At 45.0% G+C, this 21737-nt stretch overlaps 1 protein-coding gene across 1 annotated transcript in view; it reads left to right on the top strand.

Annotated features, from left to right (window-relative positions):
* The first annotated feature begins 15470 nt into the window (after nt 1-15470).
* SH3BGRL2 (SH3 domain binding glutamate rich protein like 2) overlaps nt 15471-21737 on the top strand; it is a 49459-nt gene continuing 43192 nt past the window's right edge. The window contains exon 1 of the mRNA XM_075414464.1: nt 15471-15687. Coding sequence (XP_075270579.1) covers nt 15643-15687 — 45 coding nt within the window. The 5' untranslated portion in view covers nt 15471-15642. The remainder of the gene's footprint in view (nt 15688-21737) is intronic.

Below are 21737 nucleotides of genomic sequence, written 5' to 3'. Positions count from 1 at the left end.
CGGGGCGGGCGCAGTACCGCGGCCGTGCTGTAGGTGGGGCTGCAGCCCCGGCGGCGGTAGCGAGCGGGGCCGGGGCCGCCTCGGCGGGAGCAGAGCCGGGACGGGCCGGGACGGCCGGGGCCTACCCCGGCCCGGCGCCGGCGCGCTCGCGGGGCCGCGGCTTTCTCGTCGTGCTTGACGAGCAGACCTTGTCGTCTGGTCTGCCTTCCCGTGGCGGCCGGCCAGCGTGCGCGGCGGAGGCCGGCGCGGCGGGGCGAGGGGGTGGTTCTGTGGCCTGAAGGTGCGTCCGCCCGCAGGTCCCCGGGGCTGTTTCGGAGGTCTCAGCCTCCCATCGTACTGCGCTGGCGGGGAGCTGCGTCATCGCGCTCCGGCACGGAGGTCTCTGTTACGGAGCTGGAGGAGGGGATGGAGTTTGTTAGGGCTTTACAGAATCATAGGTTGGAACAGACCTCTAAGAGCATCGAGTCCAACCATCCACCCAACACCACCCTGGGTGCTAAACCACATCCCGAAGTGCCACATCTACACGTTTTTTGAACACCTCCAGGGATGGGGACTCCACCACTTCCCTGGGCAGCCTGTGCCAATGCCTGACCACTCTTTCAGTAAAGAAATTTTTCCTAATATCCAATCTAAACCTCCCCTGACACAACTTGAGGCCATTGCCTCTCGTCCTGTCGCTAGTTACCTGGGAGCAGAGACCAACACCTGCCTCACTACAGCCTACTTTCAGGTAGTTGCAGAGAGCAATAAGGTCTCCCCTCAGCCTCCTCTTCTCCACACTAAACAGCCCCAGCTCACTCAGCCGCTCCTTATAAAACTTGTTCTCTAGACCCCTCACCAGCCTCCTTGCCCTTGTCTGGGCACGTGGAGGGTATGTGCTCCCGCTCCCGGGGTTTGGCTGCTGGGCTTGGGGCTGGCTCCGTGCCTGTGCAGCCAAGAGTGGCCGTGGGGAATGATACCTGTGAACGTAGTGAATGTAGCAGATATAGCCCATGGAGATCAAAGTTATCACTTTAAGTCCTCAGAATCGTTGCACTACAGATTAATTAGAACCCAAGCAAGTCTTGCCCCTTTGTGAATAATTGGGAAGGCTGTAAGATGCAATGGCTTTAAACTAAGGGAGGGTAGATTTAGACTAGATGTAAGGAAAAAATTTTTTACCATGAGGGTGGTGAAACACTGGAACAGGTTGCACAGAGAGGTGGTAGATGCCCCATCCCTGGAAACAGTGAAGGCCAGGTTTGACGGGGCTCTGAGCAACCTGATCTGGTTGAAGATGCCTCTGCTCACTGCAGCGGGGTTGGGCTAGATGACCTCTAAGCTCCCTTCCAACCCAAAGCATTCTATGATTCTGTGAAGGTAAGAGACTCCTGAACAATCCCACTTAGACAGCTCAGCCTTGGGAGAGCAGATGCGCAGAACCGTGGAGATAAGGAGGTTACAAGATGACTGTAAGACCGGAACGGAACAACCTTGAAGGACACGATATACGTGATCTTAGAACTGAGTTTGCACAGAAGCAAAAGTCAACCAGCAGACACCATGATGAAGAGCAGGAGCCTTCATCTGAAGACCCCCGGTGACCACCCAGAGGCACCAACAGACATGCATGAAGGATATTAACATATGCTAATGAGCTCTCAGAAAAAACATGAATATGATAAGCATTTCTCGGAAATATAATGAATATGTGTGTTAACAGAGCATGAATACCTAGTAGTTGTGTCTTTTCGGCATGCACACGTGGGCAGAGCTATCTCCTGTGTGTCCAGCGCTGCAATAAAGAATGTCTGGTTTCTAAAACTCCAAATCTTAAGTTTTAGAGAGTGAATTATTTTGCCACTTTCCGGTAACAGGAATTGGCAGGGGGGCTCTCAGGTGTGCTGAGGAGGGCTTGCAGCCAGGGCCCACCCTTGCTGTGGGGAGCTGCTTTCAGCCATGTGTCACTGACCGGCAGATGGGACCTCTCGACTCATCCGTAGGCAGCCGGCTGTGGACCAGCCTGGTGACCAGGGCTGGCCCCAGCCAGTGGGACCTACTGAGGGCCCCACTGTCACCCTTGGGGATGGGGTAACCCCATGTGGCAGCGCACGCAAGGCGAGCATGGGACAGGGAGCAGCTCTCCAGAAAAGGCCTGGTGAAGCCTGGAAAAGTTCCTGGTGGGCAGCAGCTTGAACCCGAGTCAGCGGTGCGCCTTGGGATCCCCGGTACATGACAAACACCGAAAACCTGGAGTGAGTCCTGCAGAGGAGCACCGAGCGAGGGAGGGGCTGGAGCATGGAATGGTCGAGGAGAGGCTGAGGCCTGGAGAAGAGACGTTTTGGGGAGAACTTACTGCTGGCTATGGTTACCTGCTGGGAGGGTGCGGAGAAGGTTGATCCAGACTCTTCCCTGAGGTGCCCGGTGGAAGGATGAGAGGTAGCTGGACACATGTTCCTACAGGGGGAATTCTGACCAGATGTTGGGAGAAAATTGTTCACCATGAGGATGGCCAAACACTGGAGCAGGCTGCCTGGAGAGGTCACAGAGTCTCTGTCCTTGGAGATATTCAAACCTTGACTGCAGGCAGCCCTGAGGAACCTAATTCAGCTGCCCCTACTTGGAGCAGATCGTCTGGCTGACGATCTCCAGAAGTCCCTTCCAAACTATGCTGGTCTGTGAGTCTGTGATGCTGGAATTGTGTAGCTGTATCCAAACCGGCTGCACTCCCTGGCCTGTGCTGCCTCCCGAATCATCCACGGGCATCCCTGGGGAGAGGGGGAAAGCCCCTGCGCTGGTCACGGTCACGGCTGAACAGTGGAGGAGACAGAGTTCCAGTGTCTGGAATGGTTTAAGTAAATAAACACAGTTTCCAAAAATAGAGACATAAAATGTAAGTATGGAAAATAAAAATGCTGCTTTATTTCCATGCAAATACTGTTAGCTTGTTCATTCGATTAATTTCATTTATGGCAATAGTTACAAATGTGAAATCCTGATCCTTCTCGGGCTGCATGCTGGGCAGGTATCACCGAAGGCTTGTGCACACCATTACGACTATATGCAAATATCTTTTCATTAGCAGTGGTATTTCATTTGCACTTTTGTAGATCAAAAACCCTTATTGAAACTGAAATTTCAGAACCAAACTAAAGAGTTCTTAACGTTTGACTGATTTTCTGTAATAATACATATATCTAATTATTAATTCCTTATTCCTGGGTAAGATCCATTCATATCAAGATTTATAAAACATGATGACTTTTAGGATTGCTCAATTTTTTGCATACAGAAGACAGTATTTACTTTATAGATATTTTTAAGCAGGTTTTCTGGAAATACAGGAAGCTGAGAATCTTTCCTGTGCCTTCAAAGTTCACAGTGTCATTCCTAGGGGGGGAACATAATCCCAAGGAACTGAAAATACCCTGCCATCAGCCTTTCTCTGTTTAATCTATTAGCCACTCAGCTGTATAATGTATTATCTGACACACAGTGATAAGCAGCTTAGCTGTCCGAGATCATATTAAATATGTTTGGTTTAGCCTAATTCTGCAGCGCTCCATGAGGAGACGCCCTGATGTCCATCTGGAGCCCTTCTGAAATCAGTGCACAGGGATGGGGACCCTTCTGCATGGCTCATGGCCTTGGAGGAGAATATACTTTCTGATTGTCCGATCCTTCCTTCTTTTCTAAAGCCCTTTCTTCAGCTCCTGGTCATGCATTTAAGAAATGAAACATTCGAGTGAGCCCATGCCCTAGAAAACAAAAAATCCCTGTAGCAGATCATCCAGAAGTTTATAGGTTAGAATGGAACTGCCTTGATCTCTCATTTAATGAGTTCTGCTGGAAAAACACACTTTAAAAAAACTCCTGCCCTGCATTTTCCGTACTTTAAAAATACGTCTTTTTAGTATTTTGTTAATAGTTCATTGGAAGATTGACAGTCACTTCTACTCCCTATATTCTCTCTTTAATTACTTGTAAAATTAATGTCACCTTGGAAAAAAAAAAAAAAAAAAAAATCAGGTTTCTCTTGAGTCTGCCGAAAGCCCCAACACTGATACACAGGTGAGGTAGCAGTCTTTGCCTCTTTTTGACACCTGTCCGAGGGTGAAGGGATAAAGACTCTGTAATGACAGATCCTCTCAGCCCCTTCTCCGCTGTGGCTCCAACTGTTCCTGGCATGGATGCGTGTTCGGGGAGCTCCATCTGCAGCTCAGTGATCACAAGCTGAATTTTAACTGATAGATATAGATAGATTTGATGGGGATGATGAAAGTGATAGTCATCCCTAGACAGTCACTGCCAAGAAAACAGTGATATTATTTAAAAAAAAAAAAATCAAAAATTTTTGGCTTTTTTTGAGGGGGGAATTGAGGACAAACTAGGTGGAAGGAAACAGTTAAGACAACTGTAGAACATTGGCTAAATGTAATAAATACAGCACTGGCTAAAACACAGGTCTACCAGTATTTGTGGGTGACTCTGAAGTAAGAATTGCTGATTACTGTGTGTGGTAGGAAGAGGAGAACCAGCATGAGTTTCTGCCTTTTTTGTGCTTGACTTTTCTATTCATTCTTTGCAAATTTTTAAACACAATCACAGCCCTCAGATCATCAGCTTTAAGAAAAAAATCTGCTCAGGCTGCTTCTCCTTATGAATTCTAAAATGCCTGTTTTAAGGGGATTGCTTGTACTCCTTTTGGTGGGAAATTACACTCGACACTGGAGTTAAAGGTCATATGACCTCAAACAAGATGGGTGCCAGTGCTGAGAAAACTGAGTAGAGTGGTACAATTTCCACAGGATTTAAAATTAACCTCATTGCATGATTGGCTTACATTTCTAATCCGATATATCAGGCTAAATATAGACTTTGAAGACAATGCCTTTCCATGCAAATGATCACTGCAGGCTAAAAGTGAGTAAAAATGTAAATTAAGAAAGAAAAATGTTAAATTAAATTATAGACAAGCTGTTGTCTTCCTAGAATATTGACCTGAAACTGCACATATAGAAGACACCTACAAGGGAGAGAAGGCAAAAGGGAAGAATAAATAGAGAGATCAGCATGTTTGAATATATATTTATAGAGGGAGAGTTTCTGATGCTGTCAGCAATTTCTGTCAAAGATCTACCTTCAGAGGCACCACTGTTGACTTTCAAAGATTTCATGTTTTATTACTGCATTTTAATCATTAACTATGAATGGTGTCCCTGGATGATCCGTAGGAGCTATGAATCATTCATTATAACTAAACTAAACTCTTTCTTTTCTTTTTTTAAATAACCAAACACAAAATAGTTTCAAAAAAATCAGGACAGTAAAACCTTTAGAAAAGAACTAATATTTTAGGAAATGCTACAAAGCAGTACTGCAGAAAGCTCCAAGGTCAGAGAAGGAACCAGAGTGGGGAGCTGAGATTCAGACTGTATGCAGGTTTTTTTGTTTTCTTCTCTAGTCTCCTAAATTCCCAAAGAATGTAAATATCATAAAATGTATTATGCAGGCAGGTGCAATCCAATTTAATAAGCCCATACTAATATTTTTTAGATAAGAGAACTGCTTCTGTGTGAGAACCAGCTCTGTGGCACTAAACTCATTTGGGAAAAGTCTTTCATTTCCCATATTAGAGCAAGACATGATTTTCCATGTGACAGACGAAAAAGATTTGGTTCACTGGCAAAGGTTCCTATCTCTGCTGGAATTCAGCGAGCTCCAAATGTAGGAGAAATATTATAACCCAGTTTACTTGGTTTTATTTATTTGTTAGTGTAACTTGTACCAAAAAGTATAAATAGCCCTTAGTTGCTGGGGAAGTTCACAGCACTGTTTTTGATCAGCCTCACAAGATACTTGCTCTGAATCCCTAAGGGGTTTATTCTTAATACATGAGTTCCAGCATATGAGAGAAACTGCATCTTCAACCATGATCTTCATCCTATCCAAGTCCTATAAAAATCAGTCTCCTTAGTTCAACATCTAGATGCAGCTTTCAGATAAACAGGTGAGACAACCCAGGCTTGGAAGTGACAGCAACATGGAGATAGACTGAAGATACCGCAGATAAAGCTGAATCTGAGCAAGATGGAGATGTCTGTAGTTACGAAAACCATGACTAACAGTTATCTACTGCCTCTAATGCTTAATGACTGCATCCTAGTGAGTGACAACATGGAAAGATCCTAAAAGAAATATTGAAAGGAAGACTGTCTCTCAGAAGTTGCTTTAAAGAAGATGTAAGTATTACACACTAGGTCAGCTGCAAAACTCAGCACCAAGCCAGGTTTCTTGGCCTGTAGGCCAGCGTCTCACCACTGGGTCGTGCTGTGGAAGTTTTGTAAGGCCCTCACCGGTCGTATCCCAAAGAGAAGTCTGCTGTTTGAGTTCCTGTTGATTCACAGCTGCTATCTCACAGCCTGGATCCACAACCCACTTTGGTGAGCATCGTTCATTCGCACAGATAGTCCCATTTGTTTCACCGAATGCCACTTGTCTGAGTGAGGTCTACTCAGTGGGAATAAGGACTGCAGCTACGGGCTTTAGTGAATGGATGGGGAGGCAGGCAAGTGAATGGAAGTGAAGAAGCTGAACTGGCTCTGGGGGCATCTGAAACAATATTTTTCCTTTCTGTGAAGCCTTCCATGAGGTCTTTGCTGGACCTTTGCTAGTCTTTGACCCACTGATGATGTGAAGGATCTTGGGAGGAACCCCTCATGCTGGACTCCAGTGCAGCCTATTCTGTAGTCCAAAAACTCTGAGAAAGGGTCTGTTGTATGTCCTATGATCTAGATGCCATTAAGAAATACTGCATCCAATTATGATGCCAAAGTATCCATAGTGCTGATTTTAATATTTCTCAGGCTTTCCTGGACTACAGTCATCAACATTAAAAAGTTGATGCTGAGTCAAGTTATCTCCTGTTATTTTAAATAGAACTGTTTTTTCAAGTGTAGAAAGCAGACTGAGCATCACAGCTATTTATCCATTTAAGGTCTGATATAGCTGTGGTATCGCATTTGTCCGTTTGTGGTCGAAGGACAACTTTCTTTATACACGTAAGGAAATATTAATAAAAAATTAGCTTTTTTAAAAATTGTGGCTTCTTTTTCAGGAGTTATCTAAGAGCAGCCTGTGCTGACCAATTCATGGCTAAAACAGGTTATGACTGAGACAGGTATGCTGTCTAAAATTGGCTAGTTTGCACACATTGCTCTTGTAAATCTTAAGATTTGAGATGTATTTCTACTTGCCAAACAACCTCCTTCATAATTTTCTCTTTTGAAATTTTGTCCAATCTTTAGCATTTTTACACAGCCCAGGTTCATATTCTGCACTCAAATTCATCCCCAAAAGCATCTGAGAGCAAACGATTGCTGTGAGGTTTAGCAACATAGTTGCTTTGCCATACCTTCATGAGTTATTTCGCATCTTCTGTTCTGAGAGTAATTCTAGTTCAGTCCAGCTACATTTAGAAAAAATCAATAGCAGCTTTGACGTGCTTACCCTTGCCGTGCCATTCGTACAACAGCAGGCTTGACCCTGCTGGCTGCATGATATGTCTGTTGCATAGTGAAAATCAAAGTATGTATCTTGAGAAGACGATTTTCATGAATCGAGCAAGTAATATTTCTTGCAGCAAGATTAATTTTGCTAACCTCTCATAACTTCTCGTTTGGCTTGCCGTGTTTGTTTTACAGGTTTCCGATGAAGGCCCGTTGTGTTCCTCTCGCCATCCTTTTCCAATTAATTAAAAAAAAATGGATTTAATTAGTTTTTTGTTCTTTCCATCCAAGTCATGCTCTAAATAGTCTGGAAGCTGTCCTAAGCTGTGCCTTCACTGACAAAAGTAATACATACTTATTGTGTCAACCAGCAGTTCTCCCAATGGAAAAACATGGACACAAAGAACATCATTTTTTCTGCAGAGAAGAGCTGATAAGGTCAAATGTGACCAGGGCGAACAGTACTGAGTTTTCTAGCTAACTTTTGGGAACGGCTAAAAATGCCACTTAGCATTTTCACCACTTTACGTTTTAGAACTGAACAACAGTTGTAGGTTAATTAGTTCTCCATGGAAAATATTACTTCCCAACCGCTACCTCCCGAGTGCTTTTATGGTGGTAGAAAATAAATCACAGATAGCTCTGAGACAGAGTAATAGCTGCACTGAAGATCTGGTCTGGGAAAACACGGTGCAAAAAACAGGACATGGAAATGCAAAATGTAACAAACTTTATGCTACAAATCTGAAAGCAGTAAATAAATCTTAGCAAATTTTGCAGAGTTGCTTTACCAAAGCATACAACAAGTGTATCTGTTTTGACAGGCAGGTCGTGCTTAGCACAGAAGAGCCTGGGCTGAGACTAAAAAAGACACTGCACAGAAGGGCAATGATTTGTCTACCCATCTCTTGAGAAGTTTTATGGTTTCTCATTTATTTAGCTTCTATTTAGCCTGGCTTACATTGCCTCCTACATGTTCCTTTGCTCAGCGGATCAGTTGCCAGGTTGAATCTACACTGACCTGATGGTGCCAGGCCAGGCATCTGGGTTCCATCCAGCAGGCTCCTTCTCTGAATCCACAGCTCTTCCACTTCTGTCCAGGCAGGAGAGGGTCCTCTCTGTTCAAACCAGTTCATGAAGTCTCAACCAGTTCCCGCATAGGTCAGTACAACCTGTCTGCAGCACATCCCTAATCGCTACTGCCACGTTTTCCTTTTCTGCCTTCTCCCTCCACCAGCTCCGGCTCCCACTTGCTAGTCCCCTCTCCCATTTTGGGAAGCAGGACCCATGTGCTTTCCCCACCCCGACCTCTGTCACTGTTCTCTTTGGCCCCTGCCCACGATGCCTGCGATGCTGGCAGGGCAGCACGTCCCTGGTCTAGAAGGATGCCGGCAGGTTGGCTGCAGCCCTCTGCGCTGCTTTTACAGAGCTAAATTCACACCGTTTATGCACCCTGTCTGTGGGGAAGCTCTGAGCTGAGGTTTAGTGCAGGCCAGAGACTCTTCCCTGCTGGTTCCTAAAGGCCACCTCAAACCCGTGCCTGAGTACCATCACGTGTCCCTGCGAAGTGAATGTGGTCTCTGCTTGTGGGCTTGAACCCTCACTTGAAATGCAGTGCACACAGAATCTTTATCCTCAAATTTATGTCAGTTTTCCAAGTCTGAGATTTTTTTTCCCCCTCTGTCCTGTGAAACATCTAAAAAACTCCTGAGCACTATAAAAATAATAACTGTTCTTCGTTTATTTGGTGCATACACTTTAGGAAAGTTGCCAGCGTTCGTGTACGCAGCTGCTTCTTATTCTCCACAAGATTGCTTGCTCTTTGTCCTTGTATACATAAATATTATTGCTGACCCACTTCTCCTGCATCCTGCAAGAAATGAATCTTCTGAAGTGCCTTGTCAGAGTGGAACTGGACAGATATGGAAAACCAGCTGGAAAACGTCCAGAATGAATGTGGTGGTAGATTGCTTTTCCAAGGGCTTGGCAGAAGGTCCCCCAGAAAAGGGCTGGCGGCAGTGTAATGCTCTGTGACTGCTCCCTGTGAGTGCACTTTGCATCTCGAGTGCTCGCTAATTTAAGCTTTGTTGGAACTGCAGATGGGGAAATGAGATTTGTGGGGGCTTTCATCTCTGATCCCTCTGCAGTAATGCAGATTATTAAAGGTTGTTCAAATTAGCAGAAATAAAGGTGAATCCTTTCCCTAAATGGCAAAAAAAACCAACAAAAAAGGGAAAGCTGCTCACAAGATTATTTTTACCAAGAAATGCAAGCCAACTGGATGTTGTGAGCCTGAGTTGTTTGCGAAGTCTTGGGCTGAAAAAGCGGAAGGGGTACAAGGCTGGGCACTGACTGAAGCCTGCCTGGATTGCTGCTCCTCAATCACAGTCACCAGCTTCAGCAACAGTGGGAGCTTTAAAGACATGAGTGCAAAATGATTTCTGGCACTTCTTGCACAATATACCTGCAAGTGTAAGGAATGATGAATGATTTAATACAGAGCGTGAAAGATGTTGTTACCTCCAGGTTCAGTTATTGCCAGTCAGATGACTGAGCCACATCAGATGATGGATTTCACAGGGAAATGTTTTTCTTCTCAAAGGTCCTTAGTGTTAGGAGCTCATGGAGGGAATCAAAGCAGCCAACTAGTCATGCTTCAGCTAAAGGGCAGCAGCTGAGAAGAATGGACTCTTACACAGCTTTGGAATTACCTAGGTGTATTTAGATTTAAATGGCATCAAGGTAGGTTTACTCAGCTCTCTGTGGTTTTCTTTTGTTTATTTTTTTTTCTGTCTGTCAGTTGTAAAGAGATGGTACAAAGAACAGCCATACCTTTCTGCTTTCCTCAACATGCCACAAATTTGTGAATGCAAGAATCAAAACTTTTCTCAAAATTAATCCAGCTCTGTCTCTTCCCAAGAGCTTGTTTTAACACCTGCGCTTTGTAGTATCTTCAGAGTAATTCAAATCAAAAGAGAAAAAGCTTTATCTTGGGATGCTACCTCTAATATCTGACAGTGTGGAAAGCTGTGAAGTGTTCTGAATGTAAATCTCTGGCCACAGTCAAGGTTCTGGAAAAAACAAGAGTTCTGCATGAAACCGAGTTTGCTATTGGGACACTCCGGTGTGATATACAAAACCGTTGAAGCCATTTTTGCAAGGGATAGGGTGACCTTGACCTGTTGTGCATGTGGGGGAGGCCTCGTAATAGTACGCACAAGCCACAGCTGCAGGCATTAATGCACAACTGAGAGAATGTACCCTGGAGGTTCCTTCTGTGATTGAACTGATACCTTAAAAATACAGTGGCTGCTAGGCCATTATGTGCGGAATCAGGCTCCAAACAGCACTATCTCCTATGCTGTCAAGCTATGTCTAGCCAAGACATTTATAGACCATCAGCCACCACACTTGGTGCCATTACTCAACAACTGGAACAGTCCCGTACTTACATCACATCACTCTGGCCATTTTGTATGTTTTAGAGCCTGGTAAGCTATCTGTTTTCTCTTGGGGTCTGCAGTGCAAGATTGGCTGATGATACACTGTAGCTCTATTGAAGCAGGAGCATTCTGTTTTCTCTGCTATTTATCTTTTGTGGCTCCCTAGCACGACAGTCACATTTCTACCAAGGAAGATTGCTTAGGACTGTTAGAGCTTTTAATAACACTCTGAAACAGTAGTTTTCAACATGTTTTGATACTTAGAATTTTTTAAAAGTGCTGAAGGCCCCTTTAGGATTTTCAAATATGTGGATTGTTGCAGAGTCTATGTGAATTTACTACTTCTCAGCAACGTTTCACAGAACCCAGAGAAATAACTGGTGGGTACCAACAACTCACAGACCAGAAAACCTCTAAAATGCCTCAGACAGACTGCTGCTTTCAGGTGAGAGATGAAGCGATCTTAACCACTTTTTCAGTCCTGAACATAATATTCCATTTTTCCGGGATTTTTTCTTCTGTGCCTGTTGCATCTTGCCATACAAATAATCTTTTATCGTAATTAGAATCTTCTTTGTCCAAGGTTGTACTTCTATACTCCTGTTTTCACATATTTGCAAGCCTTGGGTTTGTGTGTTCTTTGTTACCTTAGCAGCAGTAAAGTTCTGTTTAATCTTCTGTGAAGATCTGGCATAACAATGAATCATTTGTACTGTGAAATCTTTAGAAACTACCCCCTGCCCCCTGTAAATTCACATTTTCCACTCCAATCTTAGAATGCAGTGTTTCTGTACCTGCTCTAAACAAAGGAAAACCACTCATAAATCATCTTAGTGGTGTTTTTCATGTATTGCATTTCTTCTACTTAACTAAATGTTTGCACCTTTTGGTCTTCAAGCCTCTAGAACTGTACAGCAGAAATGGAGTTAGAGGTGTGGCCTGGGGACATTTACCAGGAGCGGCTGCAGGATGGAGGGTGATGGCCAGTCTTCACCCATACACCACCTGAAAGTGCAAAATCACACGTGGCGATGTCCGATTGGTTTTATCCTCCACAAAGTAATAGTTCTCTGCTTAGGAGCCACGTAAAGTAAGAGGCCACTCTACAGGCTTTGAAACCTTCAGCTTCTCAGTGTAATATTTCTTTTTCCTAACTTTCTGGATTACTTCCGTGACAGAACTAGCTTCTTTGTGTGCATGGGAACACTAGCAAAAGAGAGGAATGAAAAAGCTCTCTGGATTCTCAGTGCCCATGCTACATAAAGGTTGATGCTAAAAAGTTACAGGTGCAAGATTTTTAGCCCAAAATATTACAAAATTACTTCTAAAAATCAAGAATTACAAGAAAATTCATTGAAATACAGCTTGAGATTGTTCAAAATCTGTTTCAAAGGGTGTTTGAAAGGACACTTTAATTAAATTGCTGTATTTATTGCCAAGTAGTTGAATGCAGGTAGGAAGCCCCCTGCTCTGTCTTTGATGGTGTCCTGAATATGTGTGGAATAAGGATGCTGAAGCATTGGCTAGAAGCTGTGTTGAGTGTGATGGATGGAAGATCTCCATGAGCTCCGACACTTTAGCTCAGTTTGGGTCTATCAGCTCTGGCCATGAGTTTGGCGGCTCAGACTCTGTTTTGAATTTCAAGCTGTAGGAGTCTACTCACCCAAGAGCTACAGGAACAAAAGAGAGACTCTGAAAACAATTACAAGAAAAATGTACATTGGCTTGGATGGCTGGGGATCAGTTTGAGGCATTTGAAATTGAATAGTGGGCATGGATTCTTCTAATTGGTGCTGGTTTTACCTGCTTTTACCTTTCCTACCACCCCTTTTTTTCCCATAGCTCTTGAGAATTTATGCAGCTCAGTAACACTTTCCAGTGAATGGAAATGAAAGTTATTTGCTTTCAAAATGGGAAAGGAGACTAAATTTGTGGCTTCTGGAGCTGACAAAGTAGAGGACTCTTACAAGCAGAGGAAAAAATCTTAAAGAAATCGTAGTTACAGTTTTTACAGTCCCATGGGAATATCTTAATTTTCTTATTTACATCTCATGCTTTTTTCAGTCACTGCCATTGTTACGTGGTTTTTCTAGGTTATTGGTTATGTGTCAAGGCTGTCTCTGAGAGGTAGGAGCATCCTCTTCCTCTGTTTAGTGAGGGTTAAAGATGTTCAGTACCCTTCAGAATCAGACTTTGTTATCTTTTTTTCTGTTTTGTTGTATTTAAGAAATATATTAAAAGGCAGGAGTTATCAATATTATAATTTAATGCTATGTGTTAATGCTGTGAGAGGATCAAATACAACCAGCTGCGGTGAGTTGCCCTGATTTTATTTGTTTCATGTAATAACAGTATGGCCAAACTACAATATTAAAACAAATATTTTCTAGTAGGGAGCAATTAGGGAAGTAAGTGGGAAGTAAACATCTCCATCTTTTAAAGAAAATTTAGTGAAACGCAGGAAAACATGTTGTCAGAAATAATGCTGCAGTGTGGAGGAAATTCACTGATTAAGATAATGGGTATTTTCCAGCAAATTCCTGTAATTACTCACCTATCACAGAATTTTAACAAGTTGCTTGGAGTTACCTTACAAACCACCATAAAAAAAAGTTTGCCTCCTTTCCTCCTTTTGCTGGTCATTCGGCAGCAATTAACCAGTAAATGCTTGTTGGTCACTGGTTTGTGGTTCCCACAGTAAGAGTTGCACTCAAATGAGGGTGGGAGCACTGAAGCCAGAGAATCTTAACCTTTGTACCTAAGTTTCCTCCGATGAAGTTTATTCTTTTCAACAAGCACTCTCATGAAAGCAAAGTAATGCATAGTTACAAATCTTTGCAAGATTTGTACCTGAATTCCCATTAAAGGGTTGGACTTTATACTGCTGATATTGAGCTCCGCTCCAGAGGACAGTGAATTCAGTGGAAAGCCTCCCAGTGACTTCCACAAGGCATAAATCAAGCTCAAAATGAGCACTGAGCTTCCTGATTATTTTTTGTGGGTCTTGCTAGGTACCTTCCATGAGACCTGCAAGCGTGTCAGTATTTCAAAATAAATGATCAATACTAAAATGTAAAGAAAGCCTTAAGGGTGTATTTGGCAGCGAGTCGAGATCTGCGCTTAGTCTGGGCGGTGGAAATTCGCCCAGGGTGGTGGTGAAGCAAAGGTGTGAAGAAGGCCAACGCCGCTCACTTCACCATGGGGGTGAAACGGTGGGAGGGAACGAGCAACCATCTGGCTGCATGTAGGAAAGTAAGAGGTGGAGGGTTACGACTGTAGTAACACGTATAAGGCTGCCAGCTACGTGGTTCTGAGTCTTTAAATAAAGACGGGCTGCGACCTCGCAGACCCAAAAGCTGATGAGGGCCATAGGGATTCCCCTCAGTCACTTGCAGATGAGCTGACTGATGAAGGGTTATTTGGGGTTATCTGCTGATCCTGTTGATTAATAACATCTGTTCCACAGCTGACAATATTGAGAACTATTGAGTCTATACCAAGGAGTGAAAACAGTGCATTTTAACCACTTGGAGACGTATGGGATAGCAGAGCCCCCTTGCCCAGTGGCCCACCTCAACTGTACACCTGGAGTACTGTGTTCAGTTTTGGGCCCCTCACTACAAGAAGGACACTGAGGTGCTGGAGCATGCCCAGAGAAGGGCAACGAGGCTGGTGAGGGGTCTGGAGAACAAGTCTTACGAGGAGCGGCTGAGGGAGCTGGGGCTGTTTAGTGTGGAGAAGAGGAGGCTGAGGGGACACCTTATTGCTGCCTACAACTACCTGAAAGGAGGTTGTAGTGAGGCAGGTGTTGGTCTCTGCTCCCAGGTAACTAGTGATAGGATGAGAGGCAGTGGCCTCAGGTTGCGTCAGGGGAGGTTCATATTGGGTATTAGGAAAAATTTCTTTACTTGAAAGAGTGGTCAGGCATTGGAACAGGCTGCCCAGGGAGGTGGTGGAGTCCCCATCCCTGGAGGTGTTCAAAAAACGTGTCGATGTGGCACTTTGGGACATGGCTTAGCAGGCAGGGTGTTGGGTGGACGGTTGGACTTGATGATAGAGGTCTTTTCCAACCTTAATGATTCTATGATTCTATGATCTATATCGGTGACGAAAACAGCCAGCGCGGTGTAAACTGGCGGCCAGCGCCGGGCCCGGCGGAGCGGCCACGGCGGCTCTGTGCAGGGCAGGGGTGCCGGGGGCAGCCAGGCAGGCCGGGCCGTCAGCGAGGGGCAGCCCTGGTGGCGGACGGGGTGAGTTTCAGCGCGTTCGTTGTCCACCTGGACCTGCAGGCAGCGCACCCGGAGGGCCGCACAAGCCCCTGCTCAGCCTCTCGGGCGCGGATGGTGGCACCGGGCAGCCCCGGGCGCCGGGGCCACGGCACCTCGGGGCGCGCAGGGCTGGCGGCTCGGCTCGGCTTTCCCGGCGAAGCGCGGCGCAGGGCGGGCCGCCCGCCGCCCGCCGTGGAACTACAGCGCCCGTCGGCCCCTGCGCGCCGCCCCCGCCTTTCCCGCCTCTCGCCGTTGCCGCCTGCCTCCTGTCAGCGCGGAGCCGGACCCGGCTCGCCCGAGAGGGGCTGGCGCCGCGGGGAAGCGGGGTGCTGCGGCGGGGCGGCTCCGGTCCCGGCTGCGGTCCGGCGCGGTGGAGCGGCGTCCCCGCAGCCTCGCCTCCCCGTCCCGTCCGGTGCCGTCGCCGCGGCTCATGAGGTGAAGATGGTGATCCGCGTCTTCGTCGCCTCCTCGTCGGGCTCGGTGGCGGTGAGTGTGTGTGAGGGGGGAGCGGCGGGGAGAAGGGGGAGGTGCGGGGGCTAACGGTGCCCCCTCGGGAGGGGGTTCGGCGCCTCGGGGTGGGGGGAGCCCGGGCAGGTGCGGTGCCTCGCTGCCCGCCGGCCGCCGCCAGGTGGAAAAACAACGGGAGAGGAGAGCCCGGAGACAAACTTGGGGCCGGCGGCACCGCTCTGCCTTGGCGAGTGCCCCGGGGAAGGTACAACTCCTTCCAGACTCGGCTGTGAAAGGCACCGCTGCGTCCGCTGCTGCACTGAAGCTCTTGTAGCAGTCCCCTGTTGAATTAATTGCGCTTGTGACCTAGGGATTTCCATATTTTCAGGTGAAGTGGCAGCTCTGATTTCCGTGAAGACAACGTGAGCGTAAGCGTTCTAGTGAATCTGTTCTTTAACGAGAAACGCTGGAAGGGTTTAGGTGTAATTGCTACTCTTTACCCTTCAGCAGCAGAGCGGCGGCGGTTTTGCATTGCAGAAGGATGTAGGGCTGTGTTTTCCCACCTGAGGGTTCGTTGTGGTTTTCCCTCTCTTCAGCCTTTCGCTGCGCGATCCTGGTTTTCAGTTCAGTGGCGTGGCGACAGGTATGTGTTCTGATACGTTTTGGCATGAAGCGTTCAGAATGCTTAGTGGCTGCATTACGGCTAATAAAAACCAATTATCCACTTTGATAGCCAACTGAGTAAACACAGAGCGTCTCCAGAACCCTAGAATCCACGTTCATCGAGCATCCGTAACAGAAACATCTCCTTCCCTCTATGGGCAGTTAGTTCATGGTGTGGTAGCTCAGTATTGCTAGGTTTAATTTCTGTTTTGGGCCTCATAGCTTGAACAATAATGCATGGTTTTGTATTTTGTTTTTGTTGATGGGGGGGGAAAAGGGCGACATAATTAGCTAACCCGTATCTGTTGTTCTGACCAGTCTGCAGATAGGATGTTGATAGGAGTTTTTAATTCTGCCCTCTCCTTCCCCTGTCTCTGCCTGCAAGGTGCATCTCCTGTTAGCAGCAGCAATATGACCCTCTTCACTATCTGTCAGCCCAGCAAACAAAATCTGAGGTTGACAGGCAGTTTAGTTTGCATATCAGTTCATTTGCTGACTTTTTTCGGGGTTGGACAAGAACAAGATGACGTTTAATATGGTTAACAGTTTGCATGCTGGTGGTAGTCAACTTTCTTCGTGTAGACAGCAGTCTGTCCGAGTACAGCCTAGCCAGAGGAGAATAGATAATTTAGTGATTGAAGGTACCGTTAAACAGGACCAGAGCTGTGACTTCTCTTTTCTGTCAGTTTTTCTTCATCTGTGTTATCATGGCGTTTGGGAACCTTCATTATGGGCTAGGTTCCTGCTGTGCTCAGTTTGGCATCACTGAGGGTTTTTTCTGTGGGCTTTGCAGGGGGTGTCCGTAGATCACGACTAAGTGATTGAGGAAAATGACAAAGAAAAAACTATTTTCAGCTGGTTATGTGGGAATCTGCATCTGGAGAAAAAGGCTGTTACTGTATTGCACATCTCTAAGCAGGGAAGTTTTGAACTTATTTTCATCTTCCTAGAACTAAACATTTGTGAAGGGAAACAAAAAGGGTTTTGAGTCATGTAATTCCTTGTTGTCTCTCCCAGCCTTCTGCACAACTATATCAGCTACTTTCTGGGATCTTGTGTAATTCATGAGATAGGATGATTTCCCTGTCTAGAGAAATGACTATCCGTTATAGATTCCTACTCTGCCTCCTGGAAAAACAGTGTCAGAATCCATGGTTTAATTTCCACTTGTAGGTCAGCTTCAGTGAAATTGTAGGCTAGCTGCTTGGGAGAGTGGACATGGCTGAGATTAGTATCTGACCTCCTGTAATTGATCAAAGACTTCTGTGTGTAATATTTGCTGATAAACAATGTCATAGTGACATGATTCACTTTCCTAATCTCACTAGAGATATTTTGTTAAATCACGCTTTGTTTTAAAATGAAATGTCCATCTAGTCTCTAGTGGAAGCTTTTTGTTTCGTTTGTTACTTCATCAGCTGTGTGCTGCTAAAGCATGGACACTTCTCAGCCCTCTTTCCTGTTTGTGCCTGGAATAATACTGGTTTGAGCTTTGCAGAGAGGGGAGGGGTGAAGACAGTGAATTGTTTAAATAAATATGAAGCAATTTCTTTATTTTAACTGGTGAAAGGTATGATATTACCTGGCAAATATAATGAGCTAAACTCTTTGTGTATGACTCCTCCTGAAATATTCAGAATACCCAGGTCAAATGATAGGCATCTGGCTGAAACATTCCTGAGAAATATACTGGTGGTGTAGTCAGCAAAAGCTTCAGTTTGCATAAATATAACTTTCCACGGAAAATTTTGAAATGTTTATTGATCCTGATACTTGGTGTAATTGATTTTGTGCTAAAGAAGATAAAAATATGTAATAGTCATACATAATTATAAGAGTTCATCACAGAAAATGTTTTGGGGGTAATTCCGGAGAACGAGAAAAGGAAACAATTGCAGTGGATGAGAAGAAGCCAAGAACAAAGTGTATCTTCCCTCCATTTGCTCTTAGACTTCTCGCTGCAGCATCTTCCTCACACCTGAAGGTTCTTAGACCCCTGAGAGGTTAATGGTAGTAACTATTTTTTGCTGATTTTTAAAATAAAACTTGTGAATATAAATGCCTCATGAGCTTAAAAGAGCTCACAGATCCCAAAACCTAGTTGTTGCTGGAGTGGAAAAGTTCATCTTCAGCGTTTACAGAAGCTGGACTGTGGGTTTACCCTGTAGCGATGCTGCAGACAAGTTCCTGAGACCCTCTTGTGGGAAGGGAGGAGAGAGGCATTGTGTGTATGTGTACATTCCTAAATAACATCGTGTTGTTTTAAGCATGTCTGAGCATGTCAGATCCAACTGAGTCACAATGGGAAGCCTCTGAATAGGCAGGCAGGCGTGTTTCTACAAGCCTTACCGTCTCCTACTTTTTCTGACCTGAATTTCTACCTGTTGGTAAGCTGTGTCTCGAATTCCAAGCGTCTCTTTGTAGGACTGGGGAGGCAGGCTTTGCTACTCCTCGCTGATAAGGACAATCAGTGTTCTTTTGTGCTGAGGAGAAAGGCTAGCTTAAAACTAGCCTTTACTTTTCTCCCTTAGCAGTGCTTCACTGTTTTCAGCAAATAGTTTGTGCCCTCATTTTTTCGCTAAATCGTTCCAAGGTGACTGTAACTTAACCTGTTTCGCATTTTCCAGTCAATCTAAAAATTAGCACTTGTATTGACTCAGTTTAATGGTTTTCAGTGTTTTAAAGCTGCTCTGCTTTTGACAGGAAGCTGGTAGTACGAACTAAGTAACGCTGTGCCTCGGAGTCCTCCAGTTACCTAGAAATGTCAAACCAGAGGTGACTTCAGTCCTTTTGCTGTCAGAGGACTGAAGATCAGGTAAGGGGAGTGTAATTGAAGAGCTTTCAAATAATGGAGCAGCTTCAAACAACTGTCTCACTTGCACTCTCTCCTCTGCGGTAATAGTTTATTACCTTGGAGCTTCATCTGTTAAGCTGAACAGATAATATAGGGGAGTTACTGAAATAATGGAACAGCGGGTAGAATCTACTCTGACTAGTGAGAGATGTGAAACACTTTCCCATGGAAATTTTTGTGTGTTCACGAGATGTGAAAAACACATCGCATTCTCCACGAGAACATGTTTAGGGCGACAGGAGGGCTTGGGGAGGAACAGCACCAAGCCGGAAAGACTTTTTTAAAAGACTTTTTTTATACGACCAAAACTTGGACTTTGACTCTTGCTGCTGAGAAGAAGTAGGGGTTTTTTATTAGGAGGCTTGATAAGATAGGTGCAATTATAGTGACGTTGTTTCTATAGCAAATATTGGTTTTATGAGACTAAAGCTCTGCTTTTGTTTAAGCATATTATAGAAGCCAAACGAGTTGGATTTTTTGTTTCCTGGAATGACTTTAAATCACAGTATAGAACATCAGAATGTCAGAATAATTACAGTTATGTTTGTTTGCTTCATGTGTTGTTGGATATGAAGACAAATGTAATGCTGACATTCTTCAGGCTAAGATTGTCTCCTAGCGATAACAATTAAGTTTAACTCCACCCTTGTTTGTACAAAGTCATTGTAACTCAACATTTCTCACAGCACTTCTCCGGAAGAATGTGCTTCTTGTTGGGAGGTGTGGAATGAATTAATTTAGAATATGTCACTTCTAGAATGTCCACCATCTAACAGGTTTTTTGCCTCTCTGCACCCCAGAAGCACAACAGTCAAAATGAAAGTGATACAAATGCCTCTTGTGAAAACTGTATTAGTTATGGTGGTCGTTTGGAGGGCTTCACAACTTGCTGCATGTGATTTACGGAAATTCAACTACCTATGATGTAAAATATTAAGCTTTGCAAAATATAAACATTATCATGATTGTTTAATATTAGAAGTTTGTGAAATCAGATCAGAGCAGCAGATAAGTTAGATTTTCAGAAATGAGACAATAATCTTTGCAATTAAAAGTGATCCTGCAGTACATACATGGGAAATAGAAGTATTTTAAATGCAGAACCACAGTATTGTCTAACATCTGTCAGCTTGCTAAGGATACACCTGTTGGACTGGATCCTTGAAGCCTGATTGATGAATCTCACATGAACATTGTACTCTGTCTCTTCACTTGGGTCAAGACGGTGGTGCTTTTGGTTGTGCACCTACAGAGTAGTGCTGTAGAAACAGCAGAGATACTGGAAGAAAAAAGTTGGATGTTCATTCTTGCTCAGTTACAGAACATGTCATGTGTATCCATGTCTTGGACATTAGCAATTGTATCATGCCCATAGGAGCCTTTTTGACTGACAGAATTAGCTCCCTTGTCCTTCCTCAAGTTTCCTGTTGTCAGGTCAGGTGGCGTCATATTCACCTTTGCTGGCTTCTCTCAGTCCTGTTCTGCAGGGTTCACGTCGCAGAGGGAGCCTGGGCACCTCGCCCTCGACTGTGAATTCTGCGAGGCAGGGAGGGCAGTGCTGAAGGCTTTCGCTGTTTTGCACCCTAACGACCTTCTGTGGGTCTAGCTCTCAAGTCTGTATTCCAAGGAATTCTAAAGTCCACTTGCATCCTCCTGCCTCGTGATGGAGAGAACTAAGAGACTCTGAACAGCGGTTCGGATAGCTTAAGAAACATGTTCAGGAGGGAGCTGGGTGAGAACCCTAGTCACAGGAATACAGGTGGAATTTAGACCATCCGTGTATGGTATTCAGTACCTAACTGTTGCACCATTCTTGTGTGCTGTAGCGCTTTCCAAATATTTACATTTCTTCTTGGCAGGTAGATTATGTCAGAAATAATGCTGCCTTGAAGAACATGCTTTAGAATACATAATGTCATGACCAGTAGGACCGTTACTGACCTTTAATTACAACTGTAGCTGTAATAAAACTTCAGAGGAGGTATTGTTCTGCGTGGGTTTCTGAAGACTGTTTGGAGTGTGTGTTTTGACTCTCCATTTACTGATCTGCTTTGTACAGGCATATGGCTCAATGTCTCTAAAACTGCATAGGGACATTTTCATTACAGATTTAGCCCTCTGTGGTGGTTTAGCCTGGCTGGATGCCAGGTGCCCACCAAAGCTGCTCTATAAATCCCCCTACTCAACTGGACAGGGGAGGAAAAATATGGCAGAAGGCTTGTAGGTCGAGTTAAGGACAGGGAGATCACTCGGCAATTACCGTCATGGGTAAAACAGACTTGACTTGGGGAAATTATTTTAATTTATTACCAATCGAATTGGAATAGGATAATGAGAAATAAAACCAAATGTTAAAAACACCATCCGCCAACCCTCCCTTTTTCCCGGGCTCAACTTCACTCCTGATTTTCTCTCCCTCCTCCCCCGAGGTGGCGAAGGGGGATGGGGAATGGGGACCGTGGTCAGTTAATCGCATGCTCTCTCTGCTGCTCCTTCCTCTTCAGCAGGAGGACTCCTCACACTCTGCCCCTGCTCCACTGTGGGGTCCCTCTCACGGGAGACAGTTCTCTAT

This window comes from Opisthocomus hoazin, chromosome 2, assembly GCF_030867145.1.
Source record: "Opisthocomus hoazin isolate bOpiHoa1 chromosome 2, bOpiHoa1.hap1, whole genome shotgun sequence".
Taxonomy (NCBI): Eukaryota; Metazoa; Chordata; class Aves; order Opisthocomiformes; family Opisthocomidae; genus Opisthocomus; species Opisthocomus hoazin.
The sequence above is the reverse complement of the archived record's forward strand: the minus strand, read 5'-3'. Positions and strand labels throughout refer to the sequence as shown.